This window comes from Bos taurus, chromosome 3, assembly GCF_002263795.3.
Source record: "Bos taurus isolate L1 Dominette 01449 registration number 42190680 breed Hereford chromosome 3, ARS-UCD2.0, whole genome shotgun sequence".
Lineage (NCBI taxonomy): Eukaryota > Metazoa > Chordata > Mammalia > Artiodactyla > Bovidae > Bos > Bos taurus.
This window is the reverse complement of record NC_037330.1, coordinates 69,552,712-69,574,174: the sequence shown is the minus strand read 5'-3', so window position 1 is coordinate 69,574,174 and position 21,463 is coordinate 69,552,712. Positions and strand designations below refer to the sequence as shown.

The window sequence follows — 21,463 nt, the reverse complement described above, 5'->3', positions numbered from 1 at the left end:
CCCTAATGCTTATCAAAAGCATCCCAGATCTAGGATCCTGCATACTGAGGCAGTAAAGCACAGAGTTTTTTGTTTCATTTTTTTCATGGAATAATCCTATTCTTTTTAAAATATTCATTTATGTTTGGCTGTGCTGTGTCTTCATTGCTGCATGTGGGTTTTCTCTAGTTGTGGCAAGTGGGGGCTACTCTCTAGCTCTAGTGGGGCTTCTCACTGGGGTGGCTTCTCTTCTTGCAGAGTACAGGTTTTAGGTACACAAGCTTCCATAGTTATGGCTCACGGGCTTGGTTGCCCCGTGGCATGTGGAATCTTTTCAGATCAGGATTGAACCTGTGTCTTCTGCACTGGCAGGTAGATTTTTCTTTTTTTTTTAACCACTGAGCCACCAGAGAGGCCCAACAGGTAGACTCTTAACTACTGGACCACCGGGGAAGTCCAGAGCATAGAGTTAAAAGCACACACTGCCTAAGTTTAATCACAGCTGAGGCACTCACTCAACAAGTCACTCATCTCTCTGTGCTTCCTATGGAAGATTGTTGGTGGGGAAGCAGAGATTGTAACAGTGGTGTTTATGACACATGGATTGAGTGAGTTATTAATAATATACTGTAAAAGATCCCACAGGGTTCCCTCCAGGTCCTCTCCAGTTGCCACATCTATCTCCCAGTTGTTGGGAATGTAGGCAGGCAGCTGATGACTCAGCTGTTTTGCTCCACAGAACTTGCTTTTGCAGGGAACTGCCTCACTCAAGGTTACACCATCATTCAGACGGCAACCCTTGGCCAATGGCTGCCTGATGCAGTATATGGAGGCCTAGCCCCTGTGTCAGAAATTCCTATAATTATGTCTGAGGCTTCAACTGTAATTGCAGCATGGATCAGCTTCTTTTTTTGCCCAGCCCTGTCCTCCTCACTTCCTTTCCAGCGTATCTCCGGAGAGCACTTCGTAATAAGCCCTCTGCTTGCAATCCTCTGTCTCAGGGGTTGCTTCCAAGGAACCCAAGCTCCACAGCAGAATGAGGCTGGGCACAAAGTAAGACTAATCATGTTAGCTATCATTATTTCTCCTATTCCTTTTTGGTTTTTTATTTTGCCATCTCTCATAAATCAGAGTCAGTATTACCCAGTGGCTATGGAATGAATTGTGTCCCCTCAAAATTCCTACGTGGAAACCTAATCCCCAGTGTGATGGCATCTGGGCGTGGGGCCTTTGGGAGGCAATGAGGATACAAGGATGGAGACCTCGTGAATGGTTAGTGCCCTTATAGGAGAAGATGAGAGAGGATCTCTCTTTCTACCCTGTTAGAATACAGCAAGAAGGTATGCCTTTGCAAATTAGGAAGGAAGCTCTCACTAGGGACTGAATCTGTGGGCACCTTGATCTTGGACTTCTCATCTTCAAAACTGTGAGGAATAAACCCCTGTTGTTTAAGCCACCCAGTCTATGGTATTTTTATTGTAGCAGCCCAAACTTACTATCAGCTCTTACCAGCAAAGGTACCCAGTAGTAATTTAAAGATGTTGGTCCTTCTATAATCACTGGGAGTCTTTCCGTGAAAAGTAGAAAGGCCAGGACACCTGGAGCAAAGGAATATAGCTTTTTGTCATAAAGAAGTTTTTCTAGGCACCTGTTAAATTTTTAAAAAATCTTCATTGTTGTTGTTATTGTTATTATTACTACTACTACTACTTACCTATACAGCCAGCAACTAGAATCTTTCCCAGGATTAGTACAAAGTCTGTCACTCTATCCATAACTGCAATTCTGAAAATCAGAAAAAAAAATATAATTTTGTGTTTAAGTTAGATTTGTTACTAAAAATTTATGAAAGTAAATAATCCATGAATTCATTTTGATGTGTCTTTGCTGAAATCTTACTTAGCATTTATTAAGTGGAAGAAATGAAGGAACCCAGGCATGAAATTCTGACTTATTTATAAGGAAGTAAACAGAAAATGGCATTATAAGGGCTGTCAGGTGCTATTGGTGGTGTCAGCCTCTCTCACTCTAATTTGAGGACTATAGACACCCTGCATCCTGAGGATGGCTGCATTGGTTCTCTGATTTTGTTCACTCAGAGTCTGTCAATTTTGGGAGGAAAGAAAAGTCAGAAACGTGATGATAATGTTTGTGTGGGGAATTTCTTTAGCATAGGGTATAATAAAGATGAGTAAGTGCCAGTGGGTATAAAGGTATAGATGGATGATGGGAGCAACAATTCAAAGACATACAAAGAAATTTAAGGTGTGAAGGAGAAGATTTAAATCTTTTAAAATAAAAGAGAAGATTCATGTCTAATAAAACCACCAACATGTGACGTATAAATGCTCAAAATTCACCAAACCATCCACTGCAATGCTCAACCTGCTTACTTACTTTAAAATATTTCTCATCAGAAGATTGAAAGCATCTCTTGCTGACTTGCAGAAGTTTTTGCCGTATATTGCCATCTGAGAAAGACAGTTGATATTATTCTGATAACTTAACAAGACCAACAGACAATCCAATGACAGGAACATTAATTAATTCTCTGTCACCCATAGAGTTACTCTCATTCATCTTTCCAACCTTTGGGCTCATGGGAGGCTTGGGAACCATGTATCCTCAACTCTGCATAACTCTCAGAGTCATTGACAATAAGGTATATTTCAGTTGCTATTTTCCCTTAATTCCATGCTGCTGCTAAGTCGCTTCAGTCGTGTCCGACTCTGTGCGACCCCATAGACGGCAGCCCACCAGGCTCCCCCGTCCCTGGGATTCTCCAGGCAAGAACACTGGAATGGGTTGCCATTTCCTTCTCCAATGCATGAAAGTGAAAAGTGAAAGTGAAGTCGCTCAGTTGTGTCTGACTCTCAGCGATCCCATGGACTGAAGACTACTAGGCTCCTCCGTCCATGGGATTTTCCGGGCAAGAGTACTGGAGTGGGGTGCCATTGCCTTCTCCGTTAATTCCATGGGAAATACACAAATTTAAACAGAGGTTCAGTTCAGTCACTCAGCTGTGTCCAACTCTTCGTGACTCCATGAACCACAGCATGTCAGGCCTCTCTGTCCATCACCAACTCCTGGAGTTCACCCAAACTCATGTCCATTGAGTCGGTGATGCCATCCAACCATCTCATCCTCTGTTGTCCCCTTCTCCTCCCGCCCTCAATCCTTCCCATTATCAGGGTCTCTTCAAACGAGTCAGCTCTTCTCAGCAGGTGGCCAAAGTAAACAGAGGTAGGTCTTCTCAAATCCCAGGTCACAGCTTGTCTTTGAAGGGTTTGGCTATGATGTGTTGCTGAATAGGTGAAATGTAGCATTCACATTAAAAATTACTCTCAGGAAACCCTGTGCCTTCCAATACACACTTACTTTATTAAGAGGCTCAATAAAATATTCTCACTGGAGTTATATAAATGACTCTTTGAATATCCATAACTATTTGAATCACACCATCAGACCCTATATCACTGTGATAATCAAGTGTTAATAAGGTTGTAATTGCTAAATTTTAGAACAATATTTTTGTATCCCCTGTTTTTAAAAAGAATCTCTTTAGAAGCCACCATATTCCTATTGGAAATAAATAACAAATTCAGTTACATTATCAATTCCCATACATTTCAAAATAAGAATCATAAAAAGAAACAGATCCTTCCTTAAAAATGTGTAAATCCCAGAATTAGAAGAATATTTTCTTTTCATCGTGAAATCTAGACTAATTAAGCTTCCCTCCCATGAAAGTATGTCAAAGACAAATAGTATTATTTTTAATCTAGCACATTTTTATATTTCTAAGGGAAACAATGGGCTTCCCAGGTGGTGCAGTGGTAAAGAATCTGCCTGCCAATGTAGGAGATACAGGTTTGATTTCTGGGTCAGGAAGATACCTTGGAGGAGGAAATGGCAACTCACTCCAGTATTCTTGACTGGAGTATTCCATGGACAGAGGAGCCTGGAGGACTACAGTCCATGGGGTTGCAAAGAGTCAGACACGACTGAGGGTACACACACACAAGGGAAATAATATTTTCCCTCTCCATAAAGGTATTGAAGGTAATAATGAAGTACAGTTAAGTTACTGTCTCAGCTAGGAAAGCATAGCCCTGAATCAGGCATTGGATTCACAAATTCTTGTATCAACATGGTGATAAATTCAACTGCTTGATGTACAAGTGCTTTTGAGATGGAAATGTAGACATGCGATTCGGGTTTGCAAAGAAGTTTAGTAAATAAAAATAATTTACTTACCATAACATAGGCATTTCTGTTCAAAAACTTTACTGCTTTTTCCAAACACCAGAAACAGCATCTCAGGCAGCATTTTAGGAATTTAGAAATGTTGCTCTGGGCCTCTATGAGAAGGAGATATTTAAACCTATTAATGATTTGTAGACTCTATAAATAAAAATAATAGTAAAATTTTAAATGGGCTTTTTGATTTAACTGTAGTAAAATATATATAAAATTTACCATTTTAACCATTTTTAAGTGTACAACTCAGTAGCATTAAGTACATTCACAGTATTGTGAAACTGCCATCACTATCAATTTCCAGAACTTATCATCATCTCATAGAAACTCTGTACCCATTAAAACAATAACTCCTCATTCTCCCCTCCTCCAAGTCCCTGGTAACCTCTATCATACTTCTGTCTGTATGAATTTGCCTCTTCTGGATACCTTATATAAGTGGAATCTTACCATATTTAACCTTTTGTGTCTTGCTTATTTCACTTAACATTAAGTTATGAGGATCCACGTATTACATGATTTTTAGAGCTGAATAATATTCTGTTGTACGTATGTATGTGTGTGCATGTGTGTGTGTATATATATATACACACACACACACAATTTTGTTTTTTCTTTTATCTGTTAATGGAAATTTGGGTTCTTTCTATCTTTTGGCTATTGTGAATAATGCTGCTATGAATATTGGTGTCCAGGTATTTATTTGAGTCCCTGCTTTCAACCCTTTTGAGTATATATCTGGAAGTGGAAATGCTGGCAATCATATTTTTAATGTTTTAAAGAATCACCATACTGTTTTCCACAGTGGCAATATGATTTTACATTCCTACCAGCAATACACAGGTATTTATCCTTAACCTACAAACATATTATTTTTCATTTTTTGATAGTAGCCATTTTATTGGGTATGAAGTGGTAGCTCATTATGTTTTTGGTTTGCATTTCCACAATGACTAATATTGAGCATCCTTTCATATATTTATTCACCACTTATATACTTTCTTCAGAGCGATATTTATGCAAATCATTTTCGGGAGGGACAACGATGGTAACAAGGAGGCTCCTGAACTTCCCTCCTCCCACAGACGCACCAAATGTATAACTATACTGGGAGCTATTTCCTCTGAGAGAAATCCAGAAACAAGCTGAGTGACTCCTTCACATCAGGCAACTAAAAAATTCTAACAGTGAAATTGTAGGAAAGGCTGAGACACACTCACCATAAACCCTACCCCTGGCACAATGCCATACAACCAGGACAATACCCCCAACTCTCAGCTTCTCCCTGAGGAGTAAAGGGTTTGAGCAACACATCAAGGATTCCAACTTTCAAGATTCCCACCCAAGAGACAGACCCCCAAAACATTTAGCTCTGAAGCCAAAGGGGCTTATGCCCACAAGTTCTATGGGACTATGAAAAACAACTGTAGCAATCACAGAGACTAGCAAAGAGAAAGCAAGCAAAAATGCCCGTCTTCCAGTCTTTTCCTGGGAAGGGACTGAGTGCATACTTTGTAACACCCTGCCTAAAAGTTGAATTTCTAATTTGCACACTCTAGATCTACCTGTGGTCCTGCAAGGACCTAGGGGGAGCAGGTCATCAACTTCTCTTTGGAAGGGGCTTGTATACATGCCTGGTGACCCAGCTTTGTGTAGCTCTAGATAGGGCTTGTACTTATGAGTCTCACAGGACTGCAGAAAACAAAGAATCAGGTTTTGAATGGTTAAGGAGTGCCCTACTACCGCTAACCTCTACCATGGTTATGTATCCTGGCTGAGTGCTGAGGAAGCAGGCAAAAGCTTCCCTCCTAGTTTCTCCCTGAAATGGGCTTAACTACACACTTTTCCAGCTGATGTCTGAGGGTTTAGCTTCTAATCAGCCTTGTCTAGGTTCTGACTGTGACTCTTCCCTTTGGGACACCGACAGGTCTAGTTACACTTTCAACTACTAAGAGCTACTTAACTATGATGGCTAGGACAATCACAAAGATTTGAGAGAAGAAGAAGCTTGGGCTGGGCTGATTAATGAAGCTCATCTCCTACCTGAGACTAGTCTGTCGAATTGGGGAAAATGGCTGCTTTATCTAATGCACAGAAACAAATACAGAGAGTGAAGGAAAAAAATGAAGAAACAAAGGAATATGTTCCAAATAAACAAACAAGATATATTTCCAAAACTGGCATTTATGAAACAGAGATCATTGACTTACCCAACGCAGAATTCAAAACAATGGTCATAAAGATGCTTACCATGGTCAGGGAGCAATGAATGAACAAAATGATAATTTCAATAAAGAGATAGAAAATTTCTAAAAATCAAACCGAATTTATAGAGCTCAAAATTACAATAATTGAACTGAAAAATTAAATAAAGGAATTCAACAGCAGACTAGATCTAGTGTAAGAAAGGATCAATGAATTCAAAGACAATGCAGGGGGGTTTATCCAGTTAGAGAAAGCATGAAGTTATAAGAGACTAATGTGACACCATCAAGCAGACCATTATATATATTACAGAGGTCCCAGAGGGATAAGAGAAAGCAAAAGGGGCAGAAAACATATACAAAGAAATAATGACTGAAAATTTCCCTAGCCTGGAGAAACAGACATCCAGATCCAGAAAGTTCAAAGAATACCAATCTAAAGAGATCCACATTGAATCACATAAAGTTAATTTTCAAAAGTCAGGTAAAGGCAGCAGGAAAGAAGGAACTTCTTATATACAAGGAAATCCCCATAAGAATACAAGCATATTTTTCAGCAGAAACTTTGCAGGCCAGAATGAAGTTGAATAATATATTAAAAGTGTTGAAAGGAAAATCTGCCAACCAAGAAACTATCTATGTGGCAAAGTTATCCTTCAATATTGAAGGAGAGGTAAGAGTTTTCCAGACAAATAAAAGCTAAGAGTTCATCACCAGCAGAATAGCCTTACAAGAAATATTAAAGGGAGTTCTTTAAGCTGAAACAAAAGGATGCTAATTAGTAACATGAAAATATATGAAAGCATAAAACTCACAGTAAAGTAAATATAAACTTAAATTCAAAATGCTCTACAATTTTAATGGTAGTAGGTAAATCACTTAGAACTATAGTATAAAGGTTAAAGACAAAGTATTAAAAGGACTTTTTTATGTATAACTAAATAACTTGTTAGTGGATCCACAACATAAAAATATGTAAATTGTGATACCAAAAACATTGTAGCATAAAATATATGTGCATAGGGGATATAAAAAGGTAGAGTTTTTGTATGCATTACTAATTCACTTGTTATCAGCTACAAGATATTTTAACTATAAGGTATTTAGTTATTATACTGCTGATGTGCTCAGTCGTGGCTGACTCTTTGTAATCCCATAGACTGTAGCCCTCCAGGTTCCTCTGTCCATGGAATTTTCCAGGCAAGAATACTGGAGTGGGTTGCTATTTCCTTCTCCTTTAGTTATTATAACTATAATATATTTTACATAAGCCTTACGATAACCACAAAATAGATACAAGAAAGGAATCAAAAGATACCACTTATAAAATGATAAAATCACAAAGAAAGAGAAGAAAAAACAAAAAACTTTAAAACAGCCAGAAAACAGTTAACAAGATAGAAATAAGTCTATAACTTTCAATAATTACAACTGTAATTATTGTAAATGAACTAAATTTTCCAATCAAAAGACAGAGTGACTAAATGAAAATTTTTAAAAAGATTCAAGTATATGCTACTTACAGGAGCCTCATTTCACCTTTAAAGACATACTTAGACCAAAAGTGAAATATTAGAAAAAGATTTTTCCATGAAAATGGAAGCCAAAAGAAGTCAGGTGTACCTATATTTGTATCAGTCAAAATAGACTTTAAGCCAAAAGCTGAAACAAGGCACAAAGCTCATTCAGTTCAGTTCAGTTCAGTCTCTCAGTCATGTCCAACTCTCTGCGCCCAATGGACTGCAGCACTCCAGGCCTCCCTGTCCATCATCAACTCCCAGAGTCCACTCAAACTCATGTCCATTGAATCAGTGATGCCATTCAACCATCTCATCCTCTGTCATCCCTTCTCCTCCTGCCTTCAGTCTTTCCCAGCATCAGGGTCTTTTCAAATGAGTCAGTTCTTTGCATCAGGTGGCCAAATTATTGGAGTTTCAGCTTCAGCATCAGTCCTTCCAATGAATATTCAGGACTGATCTCCTTTAGGATGGACTGGATGGATGTCCTTGCAGCCCAAGGGACTCTCAAGAATCTTCTCCAAAACCACAGTTCTAAAGCATCAGTTTTTTGGCACTCAGCTTTCTTTATAGTCCAACTCTCACATCCATACATGACTACTAGAAAAACCATAGCCTTGACTAGATGGACCTTCATTGACCAAGTAATGTCTCTGCTTTTTAATATGCTGTCTAGCTTGGTCGTAACTTTCCTTCCAAGGAGTAAGCATCTTTTAATTTCATGGCTGCAATCACCATTTGCAGTGATTCTGGAGCCCCCCAAAATAAAGTCTGACACTGTTTCCACTGTTTCCCCATCTATCTGCCATGAACTGATGGGACTGGATGCCATGATCTTAGTTTATTAGGTACATCAATCAATAAAGTATAGTATATATACATGATGGAATATTGTTCAGCCATAAAAAAGAAATCTTACCTTTGCAATAACATGGATGAACCTGAAGAGCATTATGCTAAGAGAGGTAAGCCAGACAAAAACAAATATGCATGGTATTGCTTATACATGGGGGAAAGATTATAATGCATATAAACTGAATAGAATGGTGGTTATCACATGCTGGGCATGGAAGAAATTGGGAGAGGCTGGTAAACTTTTAGCTAAAACATGAATAAAGTTTTAGGATATAATGTAAAACATGACTACAGTTGATAATACTGTATTGTATATTGAAATTTTCTAGGAGAGTAGAACCTAAGCATCCTCACCAAAAAAAGGAAAAAATGTCCCACCTTAAATGTGGGGATCCTTTCACAATGTATATATCCATTAAATCATCATTTGTACACTTAAAAAATACAATTTTATTTGTCAGTTATACCTCAAGCTGAAAAAAATTTACTTAAAAAAATCCTTTGCCCATATTGAATTAGGCTGTTTATTTTTGAATTGTAGGAGTAATTTATACATTCTAAATATTAGTTGCTTATCTGGTATATGACTTGCAAGTATTTTCTCCCATTCTGTGGGGATATCTTTCTGGATAGTGTCCTTTGATGTACAGGCATTTAAAAAATATTGATGAAGTGTAATTTATCTGTTTTTTCTTTTGTTCCCTGTGTTTTTAGTATCATATCTAAGAAATCATCATTAAATCCAATGTTAAGAAGATTTATTCCTATGCTTTCTTCTGAGACTTCTATTATAGTTTTGGCTTTTATGTTTGTCTTTGATCCATTTTGAGTTAATTCATGTATGTGGTGTAAGGCAAGGGTTCATTCTTTTGCATGGAGATACCCAGTTTTGTAGCATTAGTTGAAAGAGACTCCCACATTGAGTAGTCTTTTCGTGAACGTTTATTTCGGGGCTTTCTAGTCTGTCTCGGATCTGTGTGTCCATCGTTACAACAGTTTATTTCGGGGCTCTCTAGTCTGTCTCGGATCTGTGTGTCCGTCGTTATACCAGTTTATTTCAGGGCTCTCTAGTCTGTCTCGGATCTGTGTGTCCATCGTTACACCAGGGCCACGCTGTGTTGATTACTGTAGGTTTGTATTTAGTTTTGAAATCAGGACTGTATGTTTTCCAACTTTGTTGTTCTGTTTCAAGATTTTGACAATTAATAATAAGATCTTTTAAAGTACATTCTAAACAGCTTATGTTTTTGTAAACTATATGTGTCATGTATGAGCAAATGACATCCACAATTCATAGTTTAAGCCTGTGCTGTCTTGAGCTCTAGACTTAGAACTGCCTGACATCCCCACCATGCTTCTCAATAGTAACCTGTCAAAAACACAAATTTTAATCTCTTCTTTGAATTGTGTTCCTTCTGGCTTCCATAATTTAGTAAGTAACATCATACACTTTTGGAGAAGGAAATGGCAACCCACTCCAGTATTCTTGCCTGGAGAATCCCATGGACAGAGGAGCCTGGTAGGCTACAGTCCATGGGGTCACAAAGAGTCAGACACAACTGAGTGGTTTTCAGTATCACACGCTTTTTCTCTTTTCTTTACCACTGCTCCTATCCCCACCCCCACCATATTCAATCCCTCAACAAGTCCTGTTGGCTTTTCCTTCTAAACATCTTCCCAGTCTGACCACATCCATCCCTATTACTGTATCCAAGTTACAGTCATTATGTTCCCCCAACCCCTGATCCAGTCTACTCTATGCACAGAAGTCAGGAAGTCTGAGAAAAGATGAATTCTGGAATCTTACCTTGAAGACGTTTGTCCAGGTATTCTAGGATTAATCTGAACATTTGAATTATTGCAAGAATTAAAGATCCAAATGCTAGGGATCCTGTGTGATATCTGGACAAAGATAAAATGAGAATAAAGGTTAAAATATTTTTACTAAGAACTAAAAGGATGTTAGTTGATTTTTATTGGTAAAAGGGTTGATAGAAAAGAACTTCTACTCTCTTATTCAGATTGACAAAGGTCTCCATAGAGGCCTTTAAACCATATATATCCAGTTTGTACTTCATCTACAAAAATGATACCAATAGCCTATCATTTTATATTAATTTTATGTTTGAGCTGAGCAATGAAGAAAGACAAGTTCATCCTTAATCTTTAATTTAGTGACCTCCCCTACTTCTTCACTCCAGTAACCTTTTAGAAGGATTGGCCTGGGTAGGGGTTAAAAATAAAATGATGGCTATAAAATCAAACAAAGCCAATGGACATTCATGAATCTTGAATTATACCTTTGACCTCAAGTACTTTGCCACTTGAATTATAAGCACACTAAACATAACTGGGAAGATAGATGTAGTGTTCAATGTGAAACTCACCTTATGGCTCGTCCAAATGCAGTAAAAAGTGGATAGGGTGGGATGTCATCAGGTTTTTTCAAGGCCCAATAATAAGAAGCAAAGGCACCAGCAAGGGCACACTGACCCAATGCAATGACAAAGTTTATAAGCCAGAGAAAGACGAATAGATTGAGTAACTGGAAGGTAGTGATGTATTGATGATACAGGCTCTTTCCACCATAGAAAGCAAAATGACACTGAGCCCCAGGGCAAGCTTTGGCAATTTCAGTTGTATTAAAACCCTGCACTCAGAAAAAAGAAACCAACAAGGATAATATGATAATACTATTCCAAGACAATGCCTTCCCTGCCTTCCCTTGTGTAGCCCCCAACTGCTTGTCCTGCTCTTCTATTAGCTTCTGCTGTTATTTCTATTTTCTATAACACCACTTTATACAGTTCTTTCTTGAGCTATGGAAAAATATCTCATTTTACCATCACACGTTCATTAGTCTGCATGCACTACAATTTTACATTTATTAGTGTGGTTGTTGACTGTACATGCTTCTTAGGTGTATGACACGACAAGTGAGCTCAGGCAACAGCGGTGTTTTCTCTCTGTTCTGCCCACTCTTTTCAGTGCTTTTCAGTTAACACCTGACTCACTCTCCCCTTCTTTACAGTGATCCTCATCAGTGCACAGGGTCCCTATTACAGGATTATTCCTACAACAGTGGTTGGATGAAATGTAGTAGAGTTCTTTATTAAAGTAAATAAAAGAGTTTCTTTTACTTACCACTGGGTCACAGGTTTTATTTTCATGTTCACAGTGCCCCTGTGGGGCTATGACTTTGTATATAGGTGCCCCTGATGTAGCCAAGTAACTGAGTGAACTCTATTAAGGTTAAATTATTTGCTGGCAGATTGAAAATAAATGGACAAGAAAATAATGTGTGAATAACCCAAAAGGGTACTGAAAGACTAATTTCAAAAAACTTATAATCTAATAATTCATTCATTTTAAGACCCAGAATAATATAACATGGGTCAGCTACAAGGAGTAGCCCCTTAAAAGCAAAAAATAAAAGAGTTTTTTTTTTTTTTCTTTTTAGGTATTGCAAAGGAGAAGTATCATATGTGAAGATAAAATAAAATCTACCATATGACCTATTTGAGGGGAAATTCAGTTGGTTCACTTTTTTAGAGCTTAGCAGTCATCACCATCATCATCATCATCATTGCAATTATATCTTTAGGATGTTTCTAGTCTTTCCAGGATGGAAAGGTATATCAACTCCCAGTTTCTGAGTCATAGTATGGACCTGAGGTTTAAAGAAGTCAGTTAACAAAGGATACAGTGCTACCACAGCCCAGTAGGAAATGCAGACTGAGAGGAAAAAGAAAGTTAAAGCTGGATAAATTAAAGTACTAGGGAGGTATCCAATGGCTCTGAAATAAAACAAATAGTTGAAATTCAAAATGATACAGTTACAATTTCTCAATTAAAATTTCATCTTTTAGAATTAGACTGAATTCATTCAAAGAACAGTGGTAACAACCATTGACTCTTTTTTGCTGGTGTATTCATAGTTGTTTTAATTTATATTTATTTATTAAGTTAATAGCATTCTTTCAGTGCTCATGTTTGATTCCTGCCAAAAGTTCTCCAAACCTTCTCCTCTTTGGTTATTTCTGTCTAACTCAGAAAGACTTCATGCATTATAATCATGGTATTTCTCTCTTTTGTTTAGACATTTAAAATTGCAGAGGATCTTGACAATCATTTGGTCAAATGTGAGAATCCATCTCTAATTTAAGAATCCCTTTTGAACTGTCTTCAGAACATGTTCCTTAGTCTCATATGACACAGCTTATTCTATTTTCTTAACAACCAAAGTATTAGGAAGTTCTTCTTCTGATGTAATTCACATCCACTACCTTCTGGAAAAGAAATGACCACCTTTTCCATACAGCAACCCTTCAAGTAACTCTTTCATTTTCCAGGATAAATGATTATTTTGATATTTCCCAAGATATGCTTTCTAAAATATTCACATCCTAGTTACTCTATTACTACTTTTGAATAATTTTTTAGCATATGACACTAAATTAACTCTATGTTGTTTGATATAGCCACTGAGAACTACAATAGAACTATTTCCACTCCTAATGCATTGACACATTTTTTTCTTCAGTCACGCCATGGGGCATGCATAATCTTAGTTCCTGGACCAGCTGATGGAACCCTTGCCCGCTACAGTGGAAGTGCAGAGCCCTAACCACTGGACCGCTAGGGAATTCCCACACTGACACATTTTAGATTTGTTTTTTTATTTGTTACCTTCTCCACCTCACTATTTAGACTATGCTATTCTCTCTTTCCTCCAGACACTGATGTGAGTGAAATACTGGGCATCCCTATGATTACCCTGTATTCTCACACCAATTTATTCCAGCTCTTATTTTCCTTTGAAAAAAAAAAAAAAATCTTTAATCTGTCACAGTAGTAACTACTCTTTAACACGCACATGCACACACACACACATTTAGAGGCATAGCAGTTGGATAAGTGAATTGTACAATATCATATTATTTAAGGAATAACGCAACAAATCAGTAGCTTTCAGTGGCTAATGATAGGGCTTCAGTTATTGTGGAAAGGACAGATTTAATTTAGCAAACTGCTTGTTAACTATTTCAAACACTGGCTCTAGGTGGCACTATTATTATTATAGATGACGATTTTGTTAAAACAATCCTTAAAGACTATTTAAAATAATTTGGTCCTTGGTCATTAACAACCCAGTTTCCATTGTTCTTAACAAAGAACATGATCTGTTGGCTTTTAGTAATACTTTCTTTGTTGTTTCCATGCATTACTCAAAAGTTTAATGTATTATCTTCAGGTGACCTTTTGGAATAGTTTAGAAACTGTAGGTGTTATTACCTCACAGCATGAATTTTATGAAAAATTGTGTTTATTTTGTAGCATTTTAAAATAAAAATGACTCTGGGTATACAATGTTCTTGAATTGAGAGCTGTAGATACAAAAACCTATAGTCTGGTGCTGCTAAGACCAATTACTCTGTCTACTGGCAAATTTTGTTACTTATACAAAACTAGCAAGAGCACATAATTGACTTTACAGAATTACAGTGATCTACAGTTCTGCAAATGATCTCAACCATCAGTATTAACATACGACTCAGTATGGGAGTGATACAACATATAATATAACTAACTTTTATTGGCACTCTGTCACTTACTTTCACATAAGCTATCCTCCTAACATATATTTGGTGTTTTAAAAAACGTGCTAGTGCACAGACTACACAGATTTTAGCTTTATTTTGCTCTAAGATAATTGATGTTTGGGGATTTTGAAAGACTTGTTATTGTGAACTTTTTAATATGTGGCAAAGTCTGAACTTAAACAAGTTTTCTTGAATGGAAAGCAGATTTAACAAGCCATCTTAAAGGGAAAAGAGTCTGGGGCATCTACAAATAAGCAGTGACTGATATGAAAGACGGATATACATTATGCGAGTCTCTCCATCAAGGCCTTACTTGCTCCCCTCCTTCAGCAGGGCGATGGAGATACGGATTCGGTTCCTGAGGAAGATCAGCATGAGGATGATGAACAATTCAAGGAGGCAGAGTATTATCACTTTAAACAGGAAAAAAATATTAGTGTGCAATGCAAATCAAACCAAAGAGCAAACTTTCTGTGCAAACATCAGACTGATCTTCGTGATGATTTCTGCCAGCTCTGACACTTCATAATTTAAGCAGTGCTACCTCTCCAAAGATGCCAGTTTTAGAAATTCACTTTTAAAACTCTGAGAAATGCTTTAAAAACAATTCTGGATTAAAACTTTTAGCTAGAATTTAAACAACTGTGTTGGACAGGCTTCATCTTATCTATGGAAACATTTCACACCACTTGTAGAAATGAGAAAATAGGCATAGAAGAAAAGGAAGGGCTGCTTTAGACAACTCTATTTTAGATGTTTTCAGTTGTAAACTTCCTTGAGTAAGAGAATCATTACAGAACAAAGTTTTTGAGCTGCTGCCAGGCTCACAATGCCTCTTAATTGATCTTGCTGATGGACAGGGTGGGGTTCTGGGATACCACATTTTTAGTTTGTGAGCCCACCCATCATGACTACCTTGATAAAATCAGAGTGTAATGCCAACCCAAGCTGTGTAATAAAAGTCTGAGAGTTAGAATTAAGGGAATGTAGTTCAGTGTTTTTTTTTTTTTTTCCTGCTGTACAACATCATGAATCACTGTAAGTATACATATAACCCCTCCCTCATGAGCCTCTCTCACCCCTCAATCCACTCCTTTAGGTCTAGTTTAGTTTTGAATTGACGTTTGTATGCCTCTTGAACTAAGAGTTATACACATTAACTGTGTCAAAACCACATTTATGTAAAGCAAGTGAACCTGGGAAGAAAGAATAAAGTGTACAAGTGTAAAGAAAGAGAAAGAGGAAAGCTTGGCTCCATTTTGGCTTTTTGTTTCCTAGATCCAGGTCCACTTGGAAGTCCAGCTGCTTTTCTGCTATTCTGAGTTTGGTGAGACACTTCTCTGTTCTTAGAATAAATGCCTCTGCCTTGCCTCCAGCTTTGTTTGTTTTTACTTGAAGCCAAACAGCCCTAATTATTATATTCCTCAATTCTACAACATACCTTTAATTTAGTAATGACCTTTGAGGAAAAGTAAAATATCCTTTATTAAATGTCTGTCTATTGATTATAAACTGCATCCTGACCTCAAAGATGTTAAAAAGTGAAAAGACGTGGAGTCTAAATTAAGGAATATAGTACAGCTAATAAGAGATTCTGAAATCATGAAAGAAACTTAATGAAAAGTTAAATTCCTACCCATGAAAGGATCCACTCTACAACATTCCTATTAGCTATTCTGCTCATGTCTGAACACTTCCAATCATAGGACACTCATTTTATTCTATTGTTATACCACTAAGATTCAGATGTTTATCATACCTCAGTTAGTATTTCCAAGTGAGGAGTAACCAGTTAACCCAGAGATGTGGGAGGTTCTCAGTAATGTAACATCTCCCTGCTACATCTTCTTTTATTTCAACTGTGTATTTATGTTTTTATGCATAACTGATTCTTTTAAAGCTACACTGAGCCCAAAACTGTGGAGTATAGCCATATTAAGCTAAAATCATTATTGTCTTTGGATAAACTTAAGAATATAAACTGTGTCAGTCACTTTATGTTCCAAAATTGCATTGTAAAAGAACATTGCATATTAAATTTGTACTTTTACAAAATTATATTATTTTAAATGGTTATATTAAAGAAATTTAGCACCCTTTTGAATTTATATATTCCCTCCTTTTGTTTAAATAAGAGCAAACAATAGAAACATATTTTCTGAGACTCTGCAGAGAAGCTGGTATAAATCTAACTTTATCAAGGAGGTTGGGATAATTAATAGAAGTGAGAATAGAACCATCTTCTAATACAATCCAAGACTCATAAAATGATAATTTTTATGTGCATTACTCCACATGTTCTTAGTGTTTCTGTCAGTAAGTATAATTTCACGTGTATACCCTTGTCACTGGAGCTGAGAATTATAAGCACAGAGCAAATAACATCTGATATTATTTCATAATGGATTATGAAAGTCAATACTCATTTGAGGAAAGATAAGTATTCCTAGACTTGAAAATAAAAGCAAGCTCTGCATTTTCCTCAAAGTACCTCTCTTAACTTTTCCAACGGCAGATTCTAATCATCTCAATGATTTTGTGTTGAAGATCCTTAAAAGACAGCAATGGGATGACCATAGAACCTGTAACTAACATCCATCTGAGAGTAAAACTATAGGTTTCAATACATAATGGATGAGATTTGTCATCTTCAGAAATGATAGGTAACAGTACGTGGACTGCTGAGGGATATAGAATCACTCAAATTCAGGAAAAGGGATGAGGATATAAGTCCCAAGATGCTTGATTTTTATAGTAAAAAAAAAAAAAAAAGAAATGGCTATCAATGAAGTTCTTCTGAAACATATTTGAAAAAACTAATGTGTTATATTATTGAAAGGAATTAGCTGCATGAGAGCTAGAAATGGGAACCCAAAGAGCAAGAATTTGGCATTTTGAGTTAGCACTATCCAAGGAACAGAGAAACACTGAATATGGCAGACACAGGAATCTGGTGGGGGCTTCTGTGCAGCCGGGGTAGGTCATCCAGCTTGGCATGAGCCTGAAGAAAACACCTCTCAAGACTATCCAAGGGTCTCTGCTAAAAAAACTTTCTCATTAGTAATCTTATTCCCCATGTGCATTGTGCCCAGGAAAGCAGTGTCCTAGGTGGGATATGTCTGCGTTCCGAGAGAGTATCCTAATAGTGTAAACAAATACAATGGCACTCTGGTGACATGCTGCGAGCCTGTCTCTGAAAGCCACCCAAATGACTTCTGGGTGAAGTGGCAAAATTAAGTTTTCAGATTTATGTTAAGGGATCCATTCTGGAATCATGATGCTCTCCAAGATAACTGCCCTCCTCTTAGGCTGTCTGGGCTCCTTACCAGGCTTCCTCAAACTTGTCTGGCTCTCTAACTTCAACAATATAGGAAGATGAATTTTTTTTTAAAGCACCATGTAATTAGAGATCATTTTTTAAATATTGATTAAAGAACATGAATCCCTGTAAAGAACAAGGAATAGTATAATAAAAACTATTAAAGTCATTTTTGAAATCACCTACCTTTCAAAATTCTGTTACTATTACCCTTAACTAACTCAATCTAAATAAACACTAAAAATTGTAAATTTGTAAAAATTACTTATTATTCGAATTCTATAAAAAGAAATTTAAAAGTCCTGCCATGAAAAACTTGTTTCTTCATTTTCTTTTTTCTTTTTCTGTTTTTAAATGCAAGTTTGAAATATCAAGCATTTTTTCCTTTTAAAATTCATTTCTTAGATATTAGATTAATGGCTATAAACGCCTATATCCAACTCATGTTAAGTTGAAGGCAAATAGCTTGAGATCATTGTACAGTAACATTTTCTTAGATTATATAATAAATTCCCCTCAATGACTTTCCATTTACTATGGCTAGTAGTATTATAGATACTTATTTTAATGATGTTACCAATAGATGTATTTAACAAGTTATACCAACACAAGTTTTCTTTAGACAAAAAATGCTTTCTGGTTATTACAATTTTAACAAAGCAAAATTTTAAAATCCACTCACTAAGTGCGAACCATGTTTGTTTCAGGCGAAAGTACATGCTTATGTCAGTCTGAATCCCAATGGTATATGCATTTAAGCGAGAACTTGGCTGTTCCTGAAGACGGCTGTATTCTAGGTAACAGCGCCATATTCCTTGAAAAAGAGAGAAAAGTAGACTAATATAAAATGTTATTTTCTGAAATATAAGCACACATCTACATGAAATTGATTAGCATGGTCATTTTTACAAATGAAAGATTCCTATTTACACATTAACTATTTTATGTGTATCCAACAGTCTAAATGTGCTATCATATGCAATATAAATTTTTTCAGTATTTTTTTGGATGACCATGGCAACACCCAATTTTAAATGTCCTTTTAATTAGAAACAACTTTAATGTCCATCAGTAATGACTGGTTAAAAATATTATAGTATATTTGCACAGTAGAATACCGTATTTCCATATAGAGGAGAAAGTCTCTAGTGATAGTGAATGATCACTAGATGCTTTGTTAAATGAAAAAAGTAAAAAAATATAAAATTATAAAAATTATATAAAATATTCTATAATTCATATAAGAAGTAAAAATAATATATGTATTTTCTTATGCATACATAAAGTATCTCTGGGAAGATACATAGGAATACAGTATTTTCTGTATCCCTTCACTTTCAAACTTCCAATTTCCTTATGCTTTTGTAACTTCTGTAAAGAACACAGCTCCAATTTGTATGTTTATATTTTAATCTGACCTGATAATCTCTGTATTCTAATTGATGAGCTTAATATATTTAATTGGTGAGCTTAATATATTTAAGGTATTGTTATATTTACTTTTGTTTCAACCTTCTTTGTTTTTGTATTTCCTGTTCTACTTTGTATCAACACTTCCAATTCTTGCTCTTTAAAAACCGATCAGTTTTTGTTTGTTAACTTAATTGTTTTCCCCCTTTACTGGTTTAGAGATATCTACTATATTTTTATAATAAATTACTCTTGAAAATTGACTGTGTACTTACTAACCAAGTCTAAAGTCAACTCAGGAAATATAAGAACCTTATATTATTCAATAATCATTCCAGTCTGATTATTTCTCTGTATTTTACTTATATACAGTTATACCTTAAAAAATTGAATATTATTATTATTTTGTACAAAGTTTCTTAAGTTCTGTGCTGTGCTGATAGTCCCTCAGTCATGTCCAACTCTTTGTGACCCCTCACAGACTATAGCCTGCCAGGCACGTCTGCCCATGGGGATTTTCTAGGCAAGAATCCTGGAGTGGGTTGCCATGCCCTCCTCCAGGGGATCTTCCCAACCCAGGGATTGAACCCAGGTCTCCTGCATTGCAGGGGAATTCTTTACTGTCTGAGTCACCAGGGAAGCCCTACCTACACATTTACCAATTAATTTTCTTTGCTCACCATTCATTCTTGCATCTCATACATTTTTGCTGAATCATTTTTCCCTCTAGAAGTAGGCACTCCTTTAGTATTAATATATGTCTACTTGTAAACTCTAGTTTTTACTTATCTTAAAATATCTTCAATGTTACTCTCATTCTTGAAAGATAGTTTTGCTGAGTGTACAGCTGTAGGCTGACCATTATTTTTTCCTTAGCTCTTTGAAGGTATTATTTTGCTCCTTTTGTTGCTGTCAAAAAGTCTTCTTCAGCTTAACTGTTCCTTTGTAGGCAATCTGTCTTTTCTCTCTGATCGTTTTTAAAATATTTTGTCTTTGGTATTCTGAACTTTCACAATCATTAATTTCTTGCTCTCTAATGTATCATTCCAAACAATATACAAACATATTTTCCTTTCTTTCACCTTAAAGAGTAAAACAAAAGAAAGTCTACTTTTGACAGTCTTATCCCTATTCACTGCCTGATTTCTTGTCCCTCGTTGCAATAAAACTCTCCCAAATAGCCATGTATATTGTCTGTCTATAATTCTTCTCCTCCAGTCTTCCCTCAATCCACTCTAATTAGGCTTTTCTTCCTCATTATGATACCAAAACTACCCTAATCAGATTACCACTGATCTTGCCATATTTATGTATCTAAAGTCTATTCTCAGTTCTTATCTTTCTTGACCTATCTGCCTCATTTGACATGGTTTATCACCCCCTCCATTTTTTTTTTTTAAACTTGGCTTCTATAACATCACATCCTTTTAGTTTTCAAAGAAGACCCATTTCTCCTCAGTTGTCTTTGCTGTTCCATTCTCTTCTCTCTGACCTCTTAATGTTGCAGGGCCTCTGAACTCAGTCTTTGGTCCACACCTCTACCTACACCTAATTTCTTGGTGATGTCAGCCATTCTCATGGCTCTAATAATCCTGATTCCTAAATATATTTATTTAGGCTAACTATCTCTTTCTAACTCTGTACATTCAACTGCCTATGTGACATCTCCATCTTAATGCCTAATATATATCTCAAACTCCACATATTCAAAATTACACTTCTGATCAATCCCCTTTCTAAACCAAGCTTGCTCCACTCACACCTTTCCTATCTTATGTGTGCGTGCTAAGTCACTTTCAGATCAGATCAGATCAGATCAGTTGCTCAATCGTGTCTGACTCTTTGCGACCCCATGAATCGCAGCAGGTGAGGCCTCCCTATCCATCACCAACTCCCGGAGTTCACTGAGACTCACGTCCATTGAGTCAGTGATGCCATCCAGCCATCTCATCCTCTGTCGTCCCCTTCTCCTCCTGCCCCCAATCCCTCCCAGCATCAGAGTCTTTTCCAATAAGTCAACTCTTCGCATGAGGTGGCCAAAGTACTGGAGTTTCAGCTTTAGCATCATTCCTTCCAAAGAAATCCCAGGGCTGATCTCCTTCAGAATGGACTGGTTGGATCTCCTTGCAGTCCAAGGGATTCTCAAGAGTCTTCTCCAACACCACAGTTCAAAAGCATCAATTCTTCGGTGCTCAGCTTTCTTCATAGTCCAACTCTCACATCCATACATGACCACAGGAAAAACCATAGCCTTGACTAGCCGGACCTTTGTTGGCAAAGTAATGTCTCTGCTTTCGAATATGCTATCTAGGTTGG

The 21,463-nt window shown here is 36.7% G+C and overlaps 1 protein-coding gene across 4 annotated transcripts in view; it reads right to left on the bottom strand.

Moving 5' to 3' along the window:
• SLC44A5 (solute carrier family 44 member 5) overlaps window positions 1–21,463 on the bottom strand; it is a 427,045-nt gene that overhangs the window by 9,776 nt on the left and 395,806 nt on the right. For all 4 annotated transcript variants that reach the window (XM_059884629.1, XM_024989419.2, NM_001281916.1 and 1 more), the window contains 10 exon segments: window positions 18,420–18,551; window positions 14,732–14,831; window positions 12,520–12,612; window positions 11,960–12,047; window positions 11,203–11,465; window positions 10,623–10,717; window positions 4,237–4,340; window positions 2,377–2,450; window positions 1,694–1,764; window positions 1,489–1,577 (listed from right to left, as the gene is read on the bottom strand). In XM_059884629.1, the coding sequence (XP_059740612.1) occupies window positions 1,489–1,577; window positions 1,694–1,764; window positions 2,377–2,450; window positions 4,237–4,340; window positions 10,623–10,717; window positions 11,203–11,465; window positions 11,960–12,047; window positions 12,520–12,612; window positions 14,732–14,831; window positions 18,420–18,551 (1,109 nt within the window).